This window comes from Syngnathus leptorhynchus, chromosome 8 (genome assembly GCF_054491065.1).
Source record: "Syngnathus leptorhynchus isolate UIUO chromosome 8, UIUO_Slep, whole genome shotgun sequence".
Taxonomy (NCBI): Eukaryota; Metazoa; Chordata; class Actinopteri; order Syngnathiformes; family Syngnathidae; genus Syngnathus; species Syngnathus leptorhynchus.
The window spans coordinates 8,302,247-8,327,032 of NC_141202.1; the positions used below are offsets into that span (position 1 = coordinate 8,302,247).

General features: G+C 40.0%; 1 protein-coding gene across 3 annotated transcripts in view; it reads right to left on the minus strand.

The window, feature by feature from the left end:
- The window catches only part of zfpm2a (zinc finger protein, FOG family member 2a), a 98,564-nt gene that overhangs the window by 68,577 nt on the left and 5,201 nt on the right, over positions 1-24,786 (minus strand). For all 3 annotated transcript variants that reach the window (XM_085918987.1, XM_085918988.1, XM_085918986.1), the window contains exon 2: positions 433-591. In XM_085918987.1, coding sequence (XP_085775113.1) covers positions 433-591 — 159 coding nt within the window. The remainder of the gene's footprint in view (positions 1-432; positions 592-24,786) is intronic.

Sequence of the window (24,786 nt, forward strand, 5' to 3'; positions counted from 1 at the left end):
TGCTCTTTCTAGTCTTGGACCTCCAAGCAGTAGCAGGTGCTGCTTAGTGGAGTCAGCACGACCTCAAAAGGAACCGCCACGCTCTCCAGTGCATTGGTGCACCGTAACACACCTTCACAGCACTATCAGTCTGCCAATCTCTCAGATCAAACCACTGCTCTTAGGTGGGGATTGTGGGAACAAAATATCAAAAAGAATAGTTTCCACTGTAGATAATGAGGCTGGAAAAGTACAAGAAAAAAATATTCAAGCCAGGCTTGATTTGAACAGGACTTTTATTAAAAGCCTTTGGCATGCGTCACACTTATTTTTGATGTCTTGGCACAAGGGTTTCCCCAACATATTGTCAGGCATTAGACATCAAAAAGAGAGTCGCACACGCCTTGTGGAGAATCATGGGGGATCGGTTTCAAATAAGTAAACGATACTAACCTTTGTTGCAGAAGTACTCCATGTCCTCACAGCTCATGTTCTCAGTATCAAACTCGGCAGGGAAGTTTTCTTCCACTGAGAACTCATCTTTGGCCAGGAGCTCGTTTTCCTCAGAGACACACTCCTCATCCTCTTCCTCCAGGCCATCCTCCAGAGGACCTGAGGGTGCATACACACACGTGCGCGCACACACACACACACACACACACACACGCACCACCGTACACGCACACACACACACACACACAGACACACACAAGCCGATGTTAAGCAGTTTCATCAGATCCTTCAGGCTTTCGAGAAGTAAAAAAAAAAAAAAGGTGTCACTTTGTTTCATTTTCTTAGCTAATACAAATGCACATTCTATTTTTGTGCAGTCTTATTGTACTGTCAATAGGAAAAAGCAGTCAGTCACTTATTATTTCTGTTGGGAAGCTGTAATGCAGCCAAGGTCAGCGATGATGTTAATTACAGCCTTGAAAAACAAAACGTCACATAGAAAAAGGAAAAAAAAAAGTTCCTTTTCAGAGTATTTATACGGGCATCAGCACAGGAGCGGGAATAAAAATACTTTTATTAATTTGTTAGCCTTATCACAGGGTACAATGTAGGTTTTCCATTTACATTCCATGCCTCCAGGTAATACACCAGTGCAATCTTAAAGCAGACACTTTTCTCTGTGATTAATAACCCCCCATACCTCCTCTTCCCGTGCAGTATTATTTCTTTAAATCTAAATGATTTCAGAGTTTTGCTTGTAGCTGTACATCTATTTTGGAATTTGCATATTACCATTTTGCTTCAATCAAGGCCGTTGATGGAATTACTCTTTTGCAACTTGAATTGTATTAGCTGTGAAAAACATCTCACCCAGCCTTTGAATGTCATTAAGATAATCTCACCCACTTTTCCTTCACACCACAACACATCTCCAGAGTTTGTATACCAAATACTCAGCGAATGAGAAGTTGGAAAGAATACAGTGCAAGCAAGAAAACGGCATTATTATTTTTTTATTTTATATTTTTTTTCAGAAAAATCCCTCTTGAGCTTAGGGTAATCATCGCTTGAAGTGTTTTCATTGCTCGCTGCCTGCAACATTTGGGTGCTGTATCAGTTTCTCCTCGTCACATGAGCTGAGTTGCAGCCCCTTATGCATCATTCTGAAGCTCAAACACAGAGCGCTGATATCCTCTCGACACCTCTCGATATGTTTCTTCTATTGTGGTGGAAGTGAATCCCTCTACTATAATAAAGCAGTGATTTCAGTTCAGTTCAGCGGCACTTGTCCCTCTCATGTTTCTCTCAATCAGAGCCACAGAAGAGACCCCCCCCTGATGTCCATAAACTGATTGCTCTTTTCATTAGTCCTATAAATGACTCCTTTGTAGAGGTCTACATCGGCAGGAGGGCTGGACATGAAAAGAATTAGCGCACATCTCAAATAGACATTGCAAAAGTCGTCATGCCACGCTTAAATCGGGATGCAGTTTTATGATCGTATCGGATGCCTTCTGCTGATTTGCTGAAAAGTGAAGTGAAGCGTGACGTGACTCTAGTATCACTTAAGATGATACGGAGAGATAAACAAGGCGGCATCAAGGGGAGATTGTATGACTGGCATTAAAAGCTAGCGCCAAGGCAATCGGAGACAGAAGGTGCAAGAAAGCAGGAAAATACATTTCGATAAACACATTCTATTACACAGCTGAATAAGAGCTGTGTGTGCAGCAAAACTATTCTTCCTCGGGTGCGGACAAATACGGCAGCACTAGTGCATACCAGAGAAAATGGACCCACAGTGTTGTGTGATAATAAGGGTGAAAAGAGATTAAAGATAAACTTCATGGTCAATAAGACACAAAGATTAGGTAGATAAGATGAGATAGAATTGCAGTTTAATAGACTCTGAATAAGGGCATCTCACTTCCCCTCTCGAAAAGATAAAAACTAAATGGAGCATTTTCCAACCGATCGAGAAACTGCAGGTTTATCTGAATATGAAAAAATGAAATACACCATACAGTCAGAACCATTACAGAGGCCAGATGGCAACTTCTTGCCAACTACGAAGATTAGTTAAGTTTGTTCATATTCTAACGTTTAGTTTATTATACAGTATTCATTGCATGGAGGGACCTGAAATTATTTCAGAGACAGCAATGATAAGAATAATGACTTTCTAAACGACTAGCACCACACTCCTAACTCATTTTCTGATAGTGGTGTCCCTGCTATATTTAGTTGTGTACTGTTTAGAATCCTGTCACATTCAGTGTGTGATCCGTGCTTGTTTGGTGCATTTTGATAGGCTTTGTAAGCTTCGGCTTCACCCACTTATGACTCCTCAAGAGTTCAGTTGGCCAGTGACACCAAAGGAGTATTTCATTTTATCTAAGAAACAACACAATCAGTTTGTGATGGCTGCCATTATAACAGGCCTAATTGTACAGGCCCAACTTTGTAAGTTGTTACAAATACAAATCTAGTATTTGCAATTTTTATATATATATATATATATATATATATATATATATATATATATATATATATATATATATATATATATATATATATATATATATATATATATATATATATATATATATATATATATATATATATATATATATATACATTTTTGATCAGTTTCTTTTATGCTTTCTGAACTATATCGTCAGCCTTTCTTCTGCCATCGCCCTTTTCTAATAATCATGTGGTGGGAGCAGTGGGCAGGAGCAGCCAATGTTAATAGAGACATTGGTCGCTGAATGCAGGCTGATCACAGTGGCTCTTTTGTTCGTGGCATGGCCTCTGTCTGATAGAGATCGCCCATGCAGAGTGGCGCTCCAGCACGGGCTATGCTAATGGTCTCACTGAATTTAAAAAATGGGGTGATACTTGCAGACCACATGATGGACAGAGGATTAATGAGTCACAAAGAAAAGGGATACTCGTAGAAGAAAGCTGTGGAATGCTTCGTATCGTATTTAACAGGAACAATTATACAGCAGGAAATCGGGTAAAAAACACACGTACCACATATGGAAACAACACAAGACAACACAACACAATGAACAATCAAGGCCGTTGATAACAATGAAATACAATACAACTTTATTTATATAGCGCATTTTACAACAGCTGCAGCTGTATAAAAATGCTTCACATATAGCGATGGACTAATCAGAAAGACAGTGGAAACAGTAAATTAAAACAAGTCTTTATGCAGTACAAGAACAGTCAGTCACTCAAAAGCCAAAGAATAAAAATGGGTCTTAAAACAAGATTTAAAAATGGACAATATGTAGAACTACACTATGAGAAAAGAAGAAAGTTGCTGAACAAAATCATTTGTGGCATGAGTAACTGCTAATTTGATGGCATGCATTTTTATTCTCCTTTGGCCAAGCTGTGATAGCTATACCTCATATTATGAGCAGGCTTCACAGTGTGATGTGTGTTCCGGCCCCCTCTATAGTTCCCCAATTAGAGGTTAGGTAATTGAATCTGACAGTACAAAGCTATCGATCTCTATAAGCATGGAAATCATTTGTGTGACCACAAATTTACACATAAAGGGTCGACTGGAAAAAAAAAAGGTTGAAACCACAACGGCAGAGACTAGGACTAAACATGGATTAGAAACATGCATATCATTTTGGATGTGTGCTTAAAAATAAATACCAATCCGTCACAACATAACCACATCCACGATATAATGATATCCAATAAAAAATAAAAAATAAAACACACATTTGTAAAATGTTCTGCTTTTACAAAGATGAAAATGTTCACTTTTGCTTGACAATAAAATGGGTATTGATTTAACTAAGTTTATTCAATGTGAGCGATTGGAGTGTTTAGTGGTCTAGAACTATACTTCAGTACAGTATCATAAAATGAAGCTATATTATCTCCTACTGCATTTGTGATGTGTTAAGGCACGGGTGTCAAACAAATTTTTCCCCCGGGCCCCATCAAAGTCATAATTTCCTTCGGAGGGCCATTATGACCGTGAACCCAAATAAATGTATGAACTTGTCATATGATATACAGTATAGGCTACACAACAAACTGATAAATATCCAGTTTTGAAATTGGAGACTAGTAAAAACTGTTCAAATTTAAACCGGTAATAGAATTTGCTAGCAACAGCTCTATTTTTTTTTTAAGTGAAAATAATACAATTTGGAATTTTAGTATTGTCACAAAGTCGATGCACAATTTGTCTTCGTGGGCCGAATATAATTACACTGAGGGCCATATTTGGCCCGCGGGCCATAGTTTGACACACATGTGTAAGGGGGGGAGAGAAAGTGAAGGAGGAGAAATGCAAGAAGAGACTTGGGGCCATATTCTGTGCTCAGCTCTAATGACCTTTGGGAAGTAGAGGGCTCTCTCGGCCTTGTAGAAGACTTAGTGTATATGTTACAGGGCTCAGGCCTCTAATTTAATCCTTGATCACCGTAATGAAATAGATAGCGTTTATGCTGCTCTTAATAGGTTAATATCTTACAAGAACCCCCAGAGGAATTAACCATTCCCTCCCTATAAGTCCTACATATTACAAAAAAGCAGGCCTTTCTTGAAGTATTTCTTGAAGTATTTCTCTGATCAAAATAAATGTGAAGCCAATGCTATGTAAATTGCCACTTGATTGTTTGAATATAGTAAATGAGAGTGTGCTGGGATCACGTGTTCTCAAAGTCACAGCCTGAGACTGTGAAGAAGCCATGGTATTGTTTAACTTGATTATCCAGTTGCTAAGCAATCTAATTCCCAAGGGTGGAAATGGCAGCCTTCCTAAATTTGGGCAACAATCAACAGTCAACAAACTGTTTGGAACACTGCAGTAAGGATTTCTGTTGGAAAATTGCGACAAAAAAGCCTGCTGCGAATATCTTCTGGGCACACTTAAATGCATTCACATTCTCGTAAAAGACACCAGTTGGGTTACAGTTATCTGGAGATATGGATAGTATCTTCGTAAAGTGAGTCAGATGACATCAGGCATCGAGCTGGCCTGAGACGATGTTTATATTTGTACATCATAGAGTGAAACGCCGTCCGTTTGATAGTGAGGCCTCTCTTAAATGAGGAGAGCATGTGAAGGTGTTACCCAGATGTCGAAGGATACTATTTCAAAGAAATCTATGATCTGTCTCAAATAGTATCTCAAAATTCTTTTTAGTATCAGACCCAACGTTGGATCGTGTCGTGTTTTCCGAGTTGCTGGGTTGACTGTTGCTGCGCCCAGTATGGTCTATTGAAGGAGAATAACACGAGCTTGCTTCTTTATCCAGTGAATTGGAATTGGACTGGCTTAAAAACATGCTGGCATTTGACTACACCATTAAAATGCTGGAGGCACCTCTGAGCATGCCCGAAGGCTTTAGCAGATGCCAGCCAGTTTCTCTGTGGGGTTAGCTGGGTCCTGCTTCACCCCGCCCCCCTACTTGTCTTTCTGCAATTTACACATACAAATGTAAGCAGACTTGGTACATGGCTTGCGCACTTAAAAGTCACAAGAATTGTAATTTAATAATATGGAATTTGTTAGTTCTTCCTTTAAAGGAATCTATTTCCCTTTGCAGAGGTGCCATAGTGCCGGCGAGATGATTTATTGCTTTCGGTCTGCTTTTTGTATGGAAATAAAAGTTAAGCATGTGCTGTACACCTAACATGACAGCTGAAACAAAGCAGGTAAAATATATTTGGCTTTAATTACGGCTTTTTAAGCAAGCTTTTCACGCAAACGTTGACTTTTAATGAAGCCATTGAGTGCGGCTCCTCCGGGGAGCTATCATGGTTAAGTGGGGGCATCCATCTTCAGCCATCAGCTCATCTGCAGACGAGTGGAGGCACTGTTGAAAGCACGCTCGCTTCATACTGCCTCACTTTATCTCCACTAAGTGTAGTCCGTTGGGTGACGCTAACAATGGCAAAAAAAAATTCTATTTGTTCACCAGCTGCGATTGTCCGGGGATTTTTTGTTTTTTTTTATCCTAACGATGGCAAGAAAATTACATACCTATATGTAGATGCTTTTTTGTTTTGAGGAGGGCATCAATGACATTGTGTTCTGTAATGGATTTCAAAAGTAGAACCTATTTTAATGGGAATACACAAAAGAGTGTATCAAATAATGTAGATAAAATGATATTTTCCATCAAGGAATTTCAAAGAAATGAACAAATCTGTGATTCCAATTCCATTCCATTATGTAGGGTGGGGGTTGTCTTAAGCAATAAATTCTTCATTAATTTAATTCTTATTTGCCTCTGGTTCCCATTTCTACTATTGATAGTTCTACTTCTTAATACCTCGGATAAGGAGAGCAAATCATGGCAATAACTCAGAAGAGACTGTGAGCTGCAGATATGATCTAAATATTACCAATGCCAAAAGAAGTGTGAAGCCTGATGAACATTTCAAAAGAACAATTCTTTATGGATCAGCTCAATCTTTTCCACTTTTTAATTAAAAGTAAAGAAAATAGAAGTTAATTATCCTGTTAAGATTAGCTGCTGGGCATCTTCCTGTAAATTGGTTCTAATTAAAAGGAAATTGTCAAATGACATTCAAAGCAAGCACTGTCCTTTAAAACAGAGAGTGAGCTGGGCTTTTCTCTCTCCAACCCCCACCGCCCCCCCTGATTCCCACCCGCAGCCTCTCCTAATTCTTGATCTGGCCTTGTGAAACTTCTTGCTGGAAGATTACGACTGTGCCAGCGCTTCACACACATGCACATTCACACGCGCACGCACGCACACACTCACACACACACACACACACATACACACACACACACACACACACACACACACACACACACACACACACACACACACACACACACACACACACACACACTTCCTGGATAGCAGGCAGCCCCCATGTAACCAATAAAATTCGTAGTGAACTAAAGTGCTTCTTGCATATAAAAACTGTACATCTAAATGTTTCTAAAAGATACATTTATTTTAGTTAATTTAACTGTACCAATATAAAAAATTGGTATCAGTACTGTAGTTTTTACCAAGTACCACAATCAACAACAACAAAAAAACAGAAGAAAAAGAAAAAACAAAACATTGTGTTTTCCTCCATTGAATGTCAAAGTGTTTTTAAGTTTCTATACTATTTGATAGCGACATATAAAAAAAACAAAAAAAACTATCTGAATTGATGAATCAATACCCACCACATGTATATATACTATATGTATAAATGCATGGCCATTTTATCTGAACTCTAATGAATTAATCTAATCAAAAAAAATAATTCTGGATTATATTGGAGATTATATTGGTAACTGTAATCTGGTTTTATACTGACTTCCATTTTCTGTGTATATAGCACAATTGCCCATAAATGTAAAATTTCTACATTTAAAAAAAAAAAAAAAATATTTTAGATTTTGATAAAGACAAAATATTGTATTTTGCAATAACATTGCACCACTTTACACACCATTTGTTAACATATTTTACCAGTTACAGAAGAGTTTGTAAGCCTTTTGTTTTGAGTGTTGCTATTCATTTTCTCTGATCTCAAGTGGATTTCATCGTTCTTATTTCCATCCCAAATACATTTTGTCATAGAAAATTCTGTAGACAGCCTATCAGAAGTGACAGAAACCCCTTGCTCCATCTGCTCCATCTGCTGTTGCTAATGATGGTGCTCTCCGTGGCCTGGAGCATAACTATATGAGGGAGATTTACACCCATAACCCCCTTGGGCTCTCAAAACTGCTCCTCTCTCTAAAACACCGTCACTCCATCAATTTCCATATGATAGCTGGAAGAGCTGGTAACAATGGGACAGCAACAATGATTTTGTTTTTTTTGTACAAGTGACAAGTACCCTTTTTTTGGTTGACATAACCTGCCGTGTTGTCTGAGGAGTAGCACTAATCGCACTGGGAAGTGGATGACAGCTATACCACTGAGACAGCAGCCATCATACCTGACTTTAAGATAGTTGGTAATGTAACACATAACATGTGAGAAGGGTGACTGTCTTTGTGATGCTCTAATTAGAGTGATGGCAAAAGCGGAAAATATAAAATCGATAAATGACAACATGCAATATGTAGTAATTGCTGTTAAATTTTGCTACAACAATAAACATCTACATGGAATATTTTACTTACTAACTGTAATCTTGACATATTTGGCTTTTAGCAAAAGTAAATACACTAAGATGCAGTAAGCGACGGGGTGTCTGCGTGTCTGTGTGTCAGAGAGGGGCAAGAGCACCAGTCCTCATCCTCAGGGATTGAATGCTCATAGTAAATGGAAGTGGCACAGCGCTGACCTTTGAGCTGCAGCATATGAGTAAAGGGAAGGAACTGTCAAAATATTGCTTGAGAAATGACAATCCACTACGCCTGTCCCAAATCTTGACATGGCATGCACGTGGCGAGCGGTAACCTGCTGATCTCGACATTATAAATGAGGGGATTATCATGACAACAAACTGCTGCCTGACACACTGCGTCCTCTTAAGATATTCCAACTGCCGCCAATGTCCCACACAGTGTTTCTAGCACTAGCGTTTGGCCATGTGGGGTGTGGTTGTGTCCAAATTTGACAAATGGAGCACTTCAATACATCTAGACTTGTCACAATAAATTATGATTATAATTACTTTTCTCGGTATGGTGTTTCTGCTGTTTCTAGCCGTAAAATGTGGCAACCGTGTAGTTGATACGCGCCTTAATTTACCCCCGCGTAATACTCAAGTCCACAGAGAATAAGTCATTTATAAAACTAAAATATCACAAGCAAATTACTAGTGCTCTGAGAAGAGAAAGCTTGGGAGGAACAAAGAAAGGCAGCCATAATTATTTCTTGGCGAGGCTAGCATGTCAATGGGCCACCGTCTTTCGGCTGGCCAGTCCCCTGGGCCTAACGGGCATCAAAATGATGTCCAAATTATTTTTTGTTCCATTACATTATTATTGGTTGCAAATATATATTTACTGCTGGTGCATTATGACAACATTATAACTATCTGCACGAAGAAGTCAAGGTTTTTAATACTCAGTAATTTAGAAAATGTACAGTATGCATATGAGCTTGTTGGCAGGGATTTAAATTAGGTCAGAAATGGAATACATCAATCGCAACCCATATGTGCATCTTGTTTTTCTTTTTTCCCCCGACCCCCCTTCCTCAGCCATCTTTTCTCAGAAGCTTGGCGATGAAGCAGCTTGAAGACTGCAGAAGTGTGATATGTGAAAATCACATTTGCAGATGAGCTTGAAACTCCTTTTTAATATTCAGATATCAGACATTCGGCACTGAAAAGCTCGCTAAGACGATTCGGGGAAGAAAAAGCTAGATCCGCGTCATTAAGGGAATCGTTGGAGGCTTGGTTTACATTTTACATATTTTATAAAAACGTACAACGAAGTAAAACATCACCAGTTATCAGCGATAACAATGCAAATTTTTGTCACCGGGCGCAGGAAGATTCTGTCAAAATCCAAAGTCGCTCAGTTTTTTTTCCCCCATCTGTGGCTTAACACCCTCAGCTTATTGGGGCTTTGATTTCTTTCATTTTCAACTGAGAAGTCACACAGGCTTGTGGAGTCAAAGACGGTGAAAGGTATATATTTGCCATGAGGCATATAAACACGTGTCCACATAGCTTGCCGGTAGCGCATCAAACACACAAGCTTGTAGATGGATGGATGTAAGCACCGGGAACACAACGCCACCGCAGGATGTTTTTCCTTTCTCATCCCTCTTCCTCCGAGGGGCACAGTAGAACTTTGACAATAATTTTGCTGCTTTACAGCCTAAACCTATTCAATGAATGACAGAATATAGCCTTCTGCAATTCCCCTGACCACCTTCATTTCACTGTGTCTTAGCCGTGTGCCAAATTTGTCTCTGTGCCATTTTAATTACAGCCAAGACAATCTTTATGATGGTATTCAGTAAAAACACCAATCTGCAAAAAAGGTGATAAGTAGGAACACCATCCAGCTTTGGTATCAGTAATAAACAGACACTTAATTGAATAATTTGACCTACGATGCTGATGTGGGGAAATGGCACGTTGATACAGAAAATTACAGTATTTGGAATATTGAATACAGTTTTGCAAAACACAGTGGATATGGCTGGTTGCCCGCCAACTCGCCAACTGGGCTACAGGGTGAGTTTTTGCAGAACTGATAAGCCTTTGGTAGCCCGCTAGCACTCAGATGTGTGAGTTCATTTTTGCCAGAGGAACGCTGGCTTAAGTCTACACGATGTGCGTGCCTGTTTGTATGTACAAGGAGGGAGGGGAAGAGAACCGAATGTGCAACCGTCCACATGCGAACACAGTCTGCCGCAACCATTCACACACAGACACACACACACACACACATACGCAAATAAGCTTTCCGCATATCCTTCCAAACAATAAAGACCATTTCTTGTTTAGGGATAGCAATCAGAGAGCCATGTGTCAGATTCAACAATGCATCAGGTTCACTGTCCAATTGACAGTTCAACACCAATCGGTTGGACTACGAGCAATTTTGCAAAGGAGACAATTTGCAGAAGCGGCAGTTATCAATCCGAACAGACACGCAATCCGGTTCCAATGTCACTTCTCCTCATTATGTTAATGGTTAATACATGCAAATGAAAACATTCTAGCAATTTGATTTCTTTGAAGATAGTTTGGCATATTGTCTTAGCCATAATGATGGTACACTTTTCTCCCTAGCCTCGATATATGCAGGGGTAGTTTGTTCATTTTTATCAGCTCAGAGTTCATTTCTGGAGCTACTGGTAGGTGTTTTTCACCTTCCCCTCACTACTTAACTAATTACAATTCAGGTACCATAAGCAGATTTTTCACGCTATTGGTGTTTTTCTTAATTAAGAAACAAATGAATTCTCCGCAGCAAAATAGATGGAACAACGGGATATGGTGCCAGAGGCCAGATGCGGCGCCACTTAATTAGAAGTCACCCCATTGTCTGAGGTTTTTAATGAAGCTCCAATCTAAATGGATATCAAAAAAGCTTCTAGTGAAGAAGAAAAAAAACGTGCAGAGGATGGCTATTTAAAATAATAAGGAAATAAAGATAATGAAAGACAAAAGACATGTACTGGCAGCCCCTGCGCCCACCCTTAGTTCGTTGTAAGCAGTGCTCCTTTCACCTCTGGATGAGCGCTATTAAAGCGGCGCCATCCCTCGCCTGCCCCACCTGCCTGAAGCCATGTCTAATGTTCTGCCAAACCAACATGGACACACTCTTTTCAACTTCTCATCAAAGTGGAAGTTTCATTACCCTGTGGATGCTTATCAACAAACCGAGGCAGCCGTCGACTTCCTGTCTCGACTGGAAAAAGAGCTGAGGCGAGCTGAATCCATGTTTGTGATATCATTGTAATTTGTGATAGGCTGGTGTTTTGTTCTGGGAAGACCGACACAAACTTCCAATTAGCTGGAACAAATTGTCACCTCAGTGTAATATACACACTAGAAACAGAGGTAGACAAATCGGCTGGGCCCTGTGAAGCCCAATCATCGGCCTCTGCGATGCTGGCATGCTGGGAAGCGAAGATGATAACATCGCCACTGCTTTGACTGAAATAAAACCCCATAGTATGCCCATATGTGCTGCCAAACTCATCAGTCCTTCTTCAGACAGTATGGCTTAGGAGCTCCCACAGGATGGGCCCGTGCCCACTGATACAAGCCCAGCAACCAACTCGTCCATGCCAAGTATCCCTGTGCCCAGGGGCTGTGGCATCAATGCCACGACTTGTGCCAGAGTGGACCCCCACACCCCCCCTACCCTCCCAGGAATCTATTTCAAAGACTTTTTTTTAATGGATCTGGTATTTGGTGTCATTTTTTCTTTACTTTCTAATGCTGTGTATAAAAGACTGACGGAGGCCGACATTGAACTCTTTTTTTAAAAAACATGATTGATTTCACACTGAAGAGATGCGGAGGTGGTAAATCAAGCAATGCAACATTATCGATTTGGATGGCATTCATACACGATCGGGCAGATCAATAGAGGAGAGTGTCTATCAAGATAGATACTGTGTCTGTCGAGATGTGTTCTGATACAGTGAATTGCCTTTGTGGAGGAGTACCTGACAACATATTTCATTGCATGTGTGGATTTGGACAAAAACTACCTTTATTACCCAGATACATAATATTAAAGTAAAAAAAAAAAAAAGAAAACATCTATAATCATTAATTACCATAATCCTCTAGCTGTTCACTCATGTGTTTTCCCCATTTACATCATTACTTGTTTATTTATATCTTTGAATGAGATTAGAGGGGGAGATTACTAAACGCAAGACACATGAATAGCATTCAAAGACGGAGGATAATGCAAGTCTTTTGGTGATTTCTCAGCTCTTTTCAATTCTACCGGTGAAGTATTAGAACAATACAAGTGGATGTGCTCCAAATAGTGTGACGACAATAATACAAAATCCTCAGGGAGTGAGCCCCCATGTAAACACTCCAGATCAATGCAAACTTGCATGCTGTCCTCAAATGCAAGGGAAATGACTTTAGATCCCAACAAAAGCATAGGAAAGTAGCAGTGAAGAAACATTACGAGACCTCAATAGATGAAATAACCACTGCGTAAAAGTTGTCATGGACAGGCTTTGCTAAGGATCCGGGAAAGAAAGAAGATGAGATATTGGACACATTTACTGATGTCGAGAGAAAAATACTTGTGCTTGATTTTAGTCAAAAGGATGTCATGTTCCTTGTTTGGCATGCACAAACTTGGCCAATAAAGCTGATTCTGATTCTGATGTGGGCATGAGGTAGCTGGAAAAACAACAAACCTTAAGAGACACATCGCAGTAGACCACAAAGAGACGCATGTTTTCTATGACTAAAAAGAAAATCCTAAAATCGACCTCTAGTTGACTAAAACTAGATTCAATAAAATAGAATGAGTTTGACTGAATTTTTAATCTAATACTTATACAATACAAAACACGTTTACGGATAACAGCAGCTGACAATGGCAAGACTTTGAAACCTGTGATTTGGGTAGACAGTATAGTAATTATTTGACAAATAAAGAAGGAAGAACACAGAACTACCAACAGAAGAAGGCTTAAATCACACAAAAATAATATATTCGTATTTTGACAAATAAACTGCAAGATGGATTTATTTGCCGCTGCAAATGGAGAGACAGATCTAAGGAGCAGTTGGCTAATTATTTATCCTGCTGGCTTTATAGCTCTCATTAATTTCCTCCCTCTCTTTTCTTTACCTTGCAATGGAAGTCTGAAGTCAACCTGCATCTGGTGCTGATAACGTTGTGGTCTCAGCAGCCCGCTCTTAGCCTTCCCTCAAAACACACTTCTCGTAATGAAAAGAACTTTCATACACATTTACTCGCTGAGGCCATTTGACAGAGCACTTTATGATCTAAATGCAAAATGGGAAAAAATAATAATGCAGTACAGCCAATCAGTGGAGAGAGATAATAAAACTATTCTCACAAATATAATTTACCAATGTATACTGTTTGGACTGCTGAACTGTATACACCAGGAAAGCCTTTGGACTTATGAATTGTATGTATAAACCTTCATCCATTCTCTGAATTGATAAATAATAATACATGTAAAAGAGGTAATCAACCAAGAAACATCTTGGAATGTAGGCTAATACAATAATCTGGGGTTTACTTTCTTCACTGGGTACTTCAGGTTGTTACAGTTTTTACATTTGCAATACGAAAATGTATTCCTCAAGTAAACAGTTTCTGCAATTCAATTGGTTCCTGTATATAGATTTTTTTTTTGATTTAATTTCTCAATTTCATAAGCAAAATAAAAAGGTTTTAGATTGGAATTAGTTTAAATTCTAGAGGTGCTTGTGATTTGTAAACTCTTGTCTCTCTTCATTATTGTCTCACTTGTCCTCTCTTCCTGGCAGGCAGTCAGGGTGTGGACTGAAACTGGCCCAGTTTGTGGCTTTCAAGAGATCGCACCCCAGCAGTTCTGAATTGAGGGTATCTGCCATTTCCTAATGGCCCAATCTGGTGCACTGCAACCTCCATCACGCTTGGCCCTTCTCTCTCTCCCCCACCTGCCCATCACAGCCATGACGGTAAAAACCTTCACTCCCAACAACCATATTGTCAATGCACCGACAAACCAAACGACAAATTTGAACCATTTCTTCAAGGCCATGCACTGATAGAGTGCACACAGGTTGCGCTTTCAAACGCAGCAGTCAAACGTAGTGGGCGGAAATGGGTGCAAAGCAAATATTGTCTACTTGTGCTGACTTCAAACAACAGTCAGATGGCAGACACCAGCTCAGCAGCACCGCCGTTGCTTTATACAATAGAGAAAGCACCAACAATTTTTATACGTATATTGTATACTCTGCAGGCAAACAAAAAGAGAAAGTTCCAAGTTAATGACAAAAAATACCATCAATAAATATATAATGCAATACATTGTACATTTATTTACAGTATTACATTATACATCAATACATTATTCATTTACTCTATTCCAGTTACTCAAGTAACTTGTGTTTAAATTGTCAAAGACATAATGAGGCTCTTTCCAGTGGCATTCATGATAAAGACAACTTCAGTGACAAAGATGGACCATTTGTAAAAGAACTACAAACGCAAATAACTATTAAGACATGTTAAGCAAAATCCTTCTACATCCAAAATATGAAATCTTAAGCATTTTCAGAAACCATGTTCAAAATCATCACACTTCAATTTGGACCAATGATAATAAAAAGATGTCGGCATTACATTTTGAACAATAACAACTGCTATTCTTCAAATACAGAACAATTAATTCTTTTCAAAATAAAAATTAAATTCAGTGGGGGTATACCTTTACTGTTTACTGACCTACACATTTATAAAGATATGCATGTTTTCTCACGCTCCATTCAAGTTAATTATTGAACATTTTTAACTTTTCAAGTTCAACTCAAACATTTGAAACGACATTTTGTATGTCCAGGTCAATGACCCAAACTTAACTGGGATAACTTATCCCAGTTAAGTTCTGTTTCATGCTTTAAAAAAACTATCAGTGCTGTGAGGGTCATGGGCCTGGTCAGTCAAGATAAAGGAAATCCTGATGAAATGAACCATGAGGAAGCAAAGAGTTCTGCTCTCACTTGATGGAGGAAACCCAGGAGAGATGAGAAAAGGTGTTACTATGTGGTATTGACCTGAGAGAACACCTTACTGCTTGATGACACACACATTTGATTTGACTGATTTGATTTAGAAATAAAACAAATTGTGGCGGGTCTCCTTCAAAATTTGGGGTTCAATTGAAGGTCGCGAGGATTCAACTCACAACAAGCAGCAGTTTGGAAGACTGGCTTGCTGAAGTTTAGCTTAGGCAAGACAATTGAAGTTCCGAGCGGTTTATTTTTTATTATGACAATATTATTCAGTAATAAAAAACATTACTAAAACGTTATTTGGCTTCTTTTGGGAGGCCCAACGAATTAAATGGCATTTTCATTCATTTCAATAGGAAAGATTATTTCAAAGTGTACTCAATAATGAATTAAACTCGTATCACAAGGCCTCACCCATTATAATTTTTAATTGGTGCATGCAATTTAAGTATTGATACTGCACTTTCACCCCTAATTTTGAGTTAAATTTTTCATTGTACAGTTTAGCACTTTTTTTTACCACACTCTGATATGTTTTTATTTGCAATAGTCAGCTGAATATACAAATTATTAACAGTGCAATTTATCTACTTGGGGTCAATGATGACAGACAACAAGAAAGGGCTTCCCTCAATATTCCTTGCTACATGATTGTAGCAGTGACACAAATCAGTATTTACCATTTCCACATCTGAGACATGCACTGTATCGCCACCATTGAGCAGGTCAATATACATCACTTCTTCACCCAAGGATTATAGTGCTTATCTGAAATGATATTCAATAAAGTATGACCACAGAAATATGGAGTGGAGTGTTCATTCCTGCTCAGATCTGGCTTGTGCTGAGAAAAAAAAAAAAAAGAAAAAGTATTGGAGTTAAGATCCAAGTCAAGATTACCTGTAGAAAAAGCAGTTAGATGTCCGTTCTCCAGCGACATCTTCCACTTTATTCTAAGGAGCATATCACATTGTCTTGTTTACCACAAACCATGGGAGTGTGACAGGAGACCTTTGTGAAATATATCGCGATTCTCTAGTAGCTTCCACAGTTCAGTGCATGTGTTTGCTTGGCCTACAACAAAAATAACTAACGTGACTTACTTTAATGACCCACGATCCAAAATGCCAGTGAGGCATTGCTGGACCTAATGTGATGCTTTACGCACACATTATCACTGAGGTTCACAGAATGATACTCCTCAGTCATTTGTGTGGCCTAATTAACTGCTGCAACTTGCCCACCGCAGCGCCATCCATTTAAAGCAATAAGCAAAACGGCCAACATTAACTATGTGGATGATGAAGTTATCTGAATGACTACCAACACGTTGAGTGGAACTGTTGCGGAACCAATGCATGGTGGCATCAGAATTAGACTATAAATATACAATCATCATGTTGTAACTTAAGCAATAGAGTAGGGGCATAAGGAGTTGAGAGCTATCACAGTTTGTGCGTAACCCCAAACCATACAAATTAGACAATACTGCTTGCTTTTGTGTCCCTCCATCTCACACACACAGACACACACGCACACGCACGCACAAACACTCACTTACATGCACGTACAATCACAAACCATTAACCCGACTGTGCACAGCACTATACATATAGCTTTTCTTGCGAGGCATTCGACCAAACCTTCAGTAAGTGTGGTTAGAGCACTTGGACTGAGGATCTGATGACAACTGTGAGGTCTGTCAGGTCTGCCACACACACTGTAAGTACATGCTAATTAACTGATGTATGCAGGACCTCATCCATGTTGGAGGGGTATCAAAAAGCAATCAACGCCCCATCCCTGATGAGCCACAGAGATTCACAATGTCTATGGAAAAAGATGATGTGTCGCTGGACCCCGACTCAGCTTTCTGAGCCATCATAATGCAGTGCAATCACAAGATATTATGCATTGATCTTCACCAGAAAGCCGCAGAGAAGAGAAAAAAAAAGTAGAGGAACTGTTGAGTTCATCATTTTAAAAGCAGCCTGTTTAAAAAGAGCTCCAGTGCGGTGGCAGAGATGCAAAAAAATTGCCCTTGGGTGCCACAAAATAAATATAAAAATAATATTGATGTATAAGAGGGACATGCTATTTTATTTGTCTTGAAAATGATCAACAAGTCTCAGCATTGTGTCATCAGATTGTGTTGCATTACAGATGTATTGACCATCTAAAGAAATGGTGCAAATGATGATATTGACCTTGTTTGTCAAGTTATCATGTGTGGCCCAGATGATTTAGAATTTTTAAATTGATCCAAAGTGTGGGCAGGCACTCACGCCACACACACAAGGCGGGGCATGATGGTCGTACACAAATGAAGCAGTGGGTCTGGATTGGTGCGCCACTCTTAATTAAGGATTTTGTCCGGATCTAATCCATTTGTCGGATATCAGTCTCTTGCTTCACGGTCTTTTTTTTTTTTCCGTGTCAATCCTCTTTCCTTTCTTAAATTTTAACATGATGTCCTTCAAAATGGCTATTCCACTAGCAGCGCAGCACGTGCCCACCAAACCCCACATTGCATTGCGTTTCCCAATACTGTAATTTGGTTAGTCGGGATTTTGGAAAATCTTTTAATTTTAACAAAAATCACAATAGCTATTGATGCATCAGCATCAAAAAATGATTAAGAAAGAGAACCGTCCTATATAGAAAAACGAGCTGGCCTTTGATAATCTCATTTGACCTGAGGCCATAGAGCCAATTCATTTCAGTAAAGACCATAGGTGTTTTAGCTGCAGGCTCCAGTGGAGAGAGGCATGTCACACAAAGACCATCAGTTAGCAACGTAGCGAAAGGGACTCTGTATCACCATCTTATCTTCAAAGGACTGGGCAGGGACTCAGGGGAGTTGTGCCACCGCCTCGCATCGACACAGACACACACAGAGCGGGGATTTGGACCCGCTCGCAAGAACCAGAGATCTCTCGGCCAGCACCCAGGCCCGGACCCGCCTCCAACTCGCCCGCGGAGAACAGGCAGGGTTCCTGCACACGCGGCACAACATCAGTGAGCTCATCGCCCTCCCTCCCCTGCTTCATCTCTTGAGCTCTCCCTCCCACCTCCTCTGCAAGCAGCCACCCCCCCCCCTTTTACCGACTGGCTACCCATTTGCTTCCTGGCTTCAGCTTGGTGGAGGGGATGGGATCTGAACTCAACTTAGACACAGAGTTTCCACATTTCACAGATGGCAGTGAGAGGCTTTGCATGGAGGTGAGGAAACAGTGAGAGAAGAGTAGACAGAAAGAAAAAAGAGAGAGAGAGAGGAAGCCGCAGCACCGGCGCCGAAGCGAGGCCGATTTCACACCGTGGCAGAGTGCACTAAAGCAGGCCGCCGTTAATCCACTCACTGAGGGAAAGGCCTGGAGCTATTCCACCGCCCAACCGCCATCTCCATCCACAAAGCCATAAATGGTGCATTATACAACCGGGGCTTCAGAGACACTGTTGATATGCTGATAGGTGATGGACAAAGACCAAAGCAGCCACAGGAGCCAAGCGGCATACACGACTGAAGGCTTTAGCGCTGGACAGAGGAGCCCGCACCGATTCAAGCATGATCTCTGTACCTGCTGAGGTGCAAACTGTTAGAGCGCTTAAATCTGCCTTGTATATCAAGGTTAGCCCAGGATCCCGTCTCGGTACAGCGATGGCCGTCAAGCATACTAACACTGCCACAAAGCAGCTTTTCTCGTCCCCATTGTGACTTCGTATCTGCAAAGTTACCAAAAGTCTGAGAAGATGAGTCTTTGAACTTATGAAAGGCAATCATTATGAATGAAAGAAGACAGGAAATATATAAACATGAGGGAATTTAAATAAATTGCCACAAAGAAAATCACAGAGAGTTCAGTGAATTGTGTAACGATAAGACAGCGACTGGGCTGAGCCACAAAATGAGATGTTTTACATGAAGCGAGCAGCGGTCCAGATTAGAGCGCCATCCTGTTTAGACATGAAGCCAATTGGGTTACTATCACATGTAGAGAAAATTTGAAAGATAAGTAAGAACTATAAGAATTGTTCTAATCCAACTGTAACAAAAGGCTGAAGTATATTGGCTTTTCCCCTAAGAGGCACTGTATGATAAGCATCTTCGATGAAAGAAGTTCATTAGTTGTAATGTAACATGCTGTATTATAAGCGAGTCTAAGCCAACCTACAGCGAGCCAGTCTCGAAATGAAGCCTCGAGCATTTAATGGACATCATTAGTTGAAAACATATAAGAGATAATTAAGGTAATTACAAACCCATTTTATTCACCCTGAGCCTTTGACAAGAACACTGTCATATCCACCACTTCAAACAAACAAAAGAGTTGTTGTCTCCTCACATAAATGATGTCCACTTCCATTGGGATTGGGAGATTATGATTTGTATTGTTTGACTAGTGGCTCTGAATGGAGGCTACGTTTTGCACAATGAAAACTTGATTAAAAGAAGATTCACATTTGTTGAATTTGAATTCCATTTACACAGCCTCTTCATCACAAGTGAGACCTTGATGTTGAAAGTAGCTCCATACAAAGCTAATGGATGTGTCAGTTATGTCCATGGACCCTCAGAGGGGCCAACGCTTTCTATTAAATAGCAAACAGCACTGCGGGCACATACGGCTCCACTTAAACATCACCAAAATTGATCTAAACTGTTACAAAAGACTAAATGTTGCATAGAAGAGAGACACTGAGGAGGGTAAGAGGCAACCGAGAAATGGTTGGGTTTAGTTACAACACACATCCAATCATCTTTTGTCATAAATCAAGGTTGGTCTTTCTCCAAAACCACAAACCAACACTTACTGCGCCCCCCCCCCCCCCCCCCTCCACACACACACTTTGACCTCTTCGCTCCACAAACACATAGTATGGGGGTGCTGTCTTATCAGATTCTGCTTATAATAACAGATCGCTTCAAGTCAAAGCTGTTGTTTAACTTACTCCATCCCCTGGGAACGTTTGGTTCAAACAAGTCAAGAGACATCTGCCAGTCGACTGCAGCTGATGATGTCAACGGGTCTCTGTTGGTACCAGATTCCTCCACCACTTTCAATCATTCCCTGTGAGATTACTGCAATAGGATATTACTGTACAAACTATGACCATGTGTCCTGCTGCCACAAAGCTTGGCAACATATTACAGTTTGTCAAAGCCAGCTATAGCCAGCGAAAGATAGATACAGAGAGGAGAGAAGCCATTGACCTTTGTGTCCTTCATATTTGCCTAGCTTCCCCTCGAGCCCAATCTTCAGAGTGAAATCATCTGATCCCAAACTAACTGTCAACTGGCTTGTGACGGTGGCAAAGCCGGCGGACATCAATCAATCAGATTTTCTCCTCGTCTATCAGAGAAGGCTTTTTTCCTCCTGTTTTTCTCAAGATTATCAACTGACCCTGTCTCTGAAGCTTAAAAAAAACTTGATTATGGTCAAATGTATGTCTCACAGTCACTTTCTGAACTGAGCGCCTTATGTGATGATTGTAGCTTTTTAATATCTGCCACTTAATTCTGCTGTCATTCTGGAAATCGCAAGTTTGAGCCTATTATCCTTGGTTTTCAGGAATGCATGAAGCGTAGATAAAAAATGCAATCTGATAGCATGGAACAAAAAATGCCATTTTAACTGGCTTACACTTGCTCGGTGTCAACAGTTTTCAGTAATTACGAGATAAGCATTCTCTGAAATGCACAAAGAAAATAGGCTAATTCGAAAATAATAGTGAAAGCTTTTCTCCCTGGATGTTTACTCACTTAGCCACTTAGCAAGGAACGTTTGAGATAATAAGGAGCAGATGTGCACTTTGCATCATGTCACTTCTTTTGTCACAAACACTGTCTTATCTGATCTTCATAAGTCATCGAAAATATAATCAGTCGTTATCAACCACTTTGGATTAGAACTGCATTCCGACTATTTTTGTTGCAGCACTTTCCGCTCATCGTCTGAAGAAAGATATGGCCCCGATTTCATGAGGTGTAAGCTCCGCAGTCAACAGCTTTAGTGGCTTTGAAATGGCAGAAATCAAAACACAGCTTTTTGAAACTATTAACATGTTTTGAAGTTTGTTTTATATTTTAAGCATATTTGACATAAATTGTTTATCTATTTACAAAGCCTTGTCATTAGCTATTTTCCACTGAACCCTTAAGATGCTCTGCGTTTTATGCCGTTCGTCTGGCAGAAAATGCTGATGTACAAATTGAACTGAAAGGCTTGTTGCCTTAATCCTCTGTTGCCACCTAACTATCCTTACACTCTGGTGCATTTCATCCAAATGTAAAGTTCTGTGCTGCCCTCCACCCCTCATGCAAAAAAGAAGAAGAAAAAAAAAAACCATCTCTGGTAATTCCTGCCAAGCTACAGATTTGGCCCAAAACAGCTATTAGTGTGTCACTCTGTGATGTGCAAACTACTACACTTCTTTGTAAATGGTGTTCACTAAATTATCCCCTTTATGACAGTTTGGACATGAATGCATTTTCTGTTCATTACAATATAATGTGACAATGTCTAATAGGTGAGTTATTATTTCAGGGTTGACTTTCCCTCTCATCATCCAAAATTCAGTCAAAACAAAAATGTAATATCTGAGTATTCCTGCTCTGATTGACTCAAATCAATCAAACAGAACTAATGACCTCATTAGATTCATTTTGATCCGAGGCACACGTCTAGCCCACGGCGTAGCAAAAATGTGAAAGGGGTGGGGCCAGACAGAGTTTTGCCAATTTTGCAGACCGACGCAGCTGGACGCAGGGAAACGGGGACTGTCGGCACCATGTGGGCGTCATCACAGCCGACTCCGATCAAGCGGCTTCTTTCCATCCATTAAAATATGGCGCGCCTGATTTGCATAAAATATCTGTACATGACAGAACGTGCAATACGCCCCAATTTCTGCAAGGAGGGGCCACAAAAATGATAATGCCCATGTTTTTATCAGCATAGTCACCAAATTGTCAAGTACATCTCTCTGCACCGGAACGCCCAAATTGGCGCAAATGCAACCTGGAAAAATCCCAAACAAGGGAAACTAGACTTGCCCCGGCACAAAAATGAATTAGCGGCAGTCTACCAAAATAGGGCCTATTGACTCAAATTCTTTTTAAAGACACAGTGGAAGACTGCCAGAATGAAAGCTTAATACTTTATTTCCCGACTGTCAGAAATATTCTCTTGCTGTATGCAATTTTAAAACAATTGTGGCCTATAGCAAAGCTTGATGAATTCACGATATGTATTCACAATGGAGAACACAAAAAGCATTTGGTGGCATTAAAACAACCTCAATACCCCTCAACCCCTTAATTGTGCAATGGCTTCATTCCTAATCTATGTGCATCACCAAGGTGAAAGGAACAGTGCTAGTTAAATGAAAGAAGAATTCATGATGTGTGGCAGCCTCTCTTCTCAGCCTAGCTATTTCCTCTCTTGGCTGGGCTAGAGAATGTTAAATGAGGCAATTGTGTCCCGGAGGCAAGAAGAGGATGAAAAAAAAAGCAGGCATTGCCCCTGCTCCAACCCTAAGGAACATTCTGCAGCATGATGAGCTACATCTAAGCACCCTGCCCTGCTGTTCTACCTAAATAGCTCAGAATGAAGAGTATCTCTACTGAAAGCAAACCGCTTTACTTGCAGTTACAAGTGAAACACATTGAGACCTAGAATAATGACACTTTGACCTCCAGCAACACCGACATACAAGATTTTCAGTTATTGTATTTTTGCAGACAGTATAATTTTTTTTAAGTTCAAATCATCATTTGACTTGATTTAGGATCGCTTGATAAAAGTCCAGGCTCTGACATGTTTTGCGCACACATTGAATGTCAGTACAGGAACGTCAACACACATTTGTAGATGACCTACACTTGGATATCCATTTCGATCTTTGCTTCATAATAATAGTTGTGGCGACACGGGGGTCGAATGGTTAGCATGTCAGTGCAGAAGTTGTGGGTTTGAATCCGGATCCAGCCTTTCTGTGTGAAGGTTGTCCCGATTCCTGGATGGATTTTCTCCCGATACTCCGGTGACCAACAATTCCAAAACATGCATAGTAGGTTAATTTAGAATCCTCATTTGTCCTCATGTGTGAGTGTTTGTCTATGTGTGCCCTTCGATTGGCTGGCAACCATTTCAGAATGTCTATTACCCAAAGTCTGCTGGAATAGAATTGGTTAATTAATAGAAAAATCTGTATTTGTGTTGCTTATTTCAACCCCATGACCAAGAGTATAAAATGATCTCCTGTTATTATGGGGGATTTTTATTTGTTTTCATTTATTCAGTTTCTTTATCTATATTTATCTCACGATGCAAAAAAAACAACCTAAAATATTGCTACAATGACTATATCATTATGGATCAACAAACAGTTATACAGAGTAGGGTGCTGAGTAGGATCTTTTAATATTCTGTGGCTCTGTTTGCAGGAAACTGATCTCCCCTGCAGTCCCACACTGTCAGCTATCCAGACACACTCCACAGTGACACCTCTGATAATCAAAGCTTTGTCTGGGCCTTAAAAGGACGTACTTGAACAACAGCAAGACCAGAGGCCCTCTTTGCTTGTAATGGCCTTTGGACATCAATATTTAAATCTTACATCTCTGTTGTGATTAGAATGTTGCCTTTCTTCCCCCCCAACCCCCTGTCCTGGAACAACAAGGTGGGGGTAAAAGAAAGCCTAAATCAATGATCTTTGAGTCTAAACTAGATTCCTACGCAGTTTGCCACTCTCAGCAGCAAGATAAGATAAACTCTCTTTGACCTTAGAGATGAAGTTGCCATGACAATCAGGGAGTCTACTTCTTTATTGATATTTTCCTGATGTAACAACAAATGGAACTAGATCCTGAGCTTGATAATGGTGATTAATTATTACCAATATTGATCTCTACAAGCAGGAGCCAAGGCTATTAACTTAAAGCAGGCTGAAAGTCATTGTTACCTAGAGGCTCAATAGGCAACCCTGATATCAAATCTGAATAAACAGAAAGCTACACGGTGGTGGGTCACAGAAAAACAACACAAAGTGACAATAGAAGTATGAGAAGACATTACGTATATCACATATATAATGAAGGTATTTAATCGACAATATTTATAGGAATTTAAGTAATTTTATGATTATTTTTTTGTATTATTAGGATAG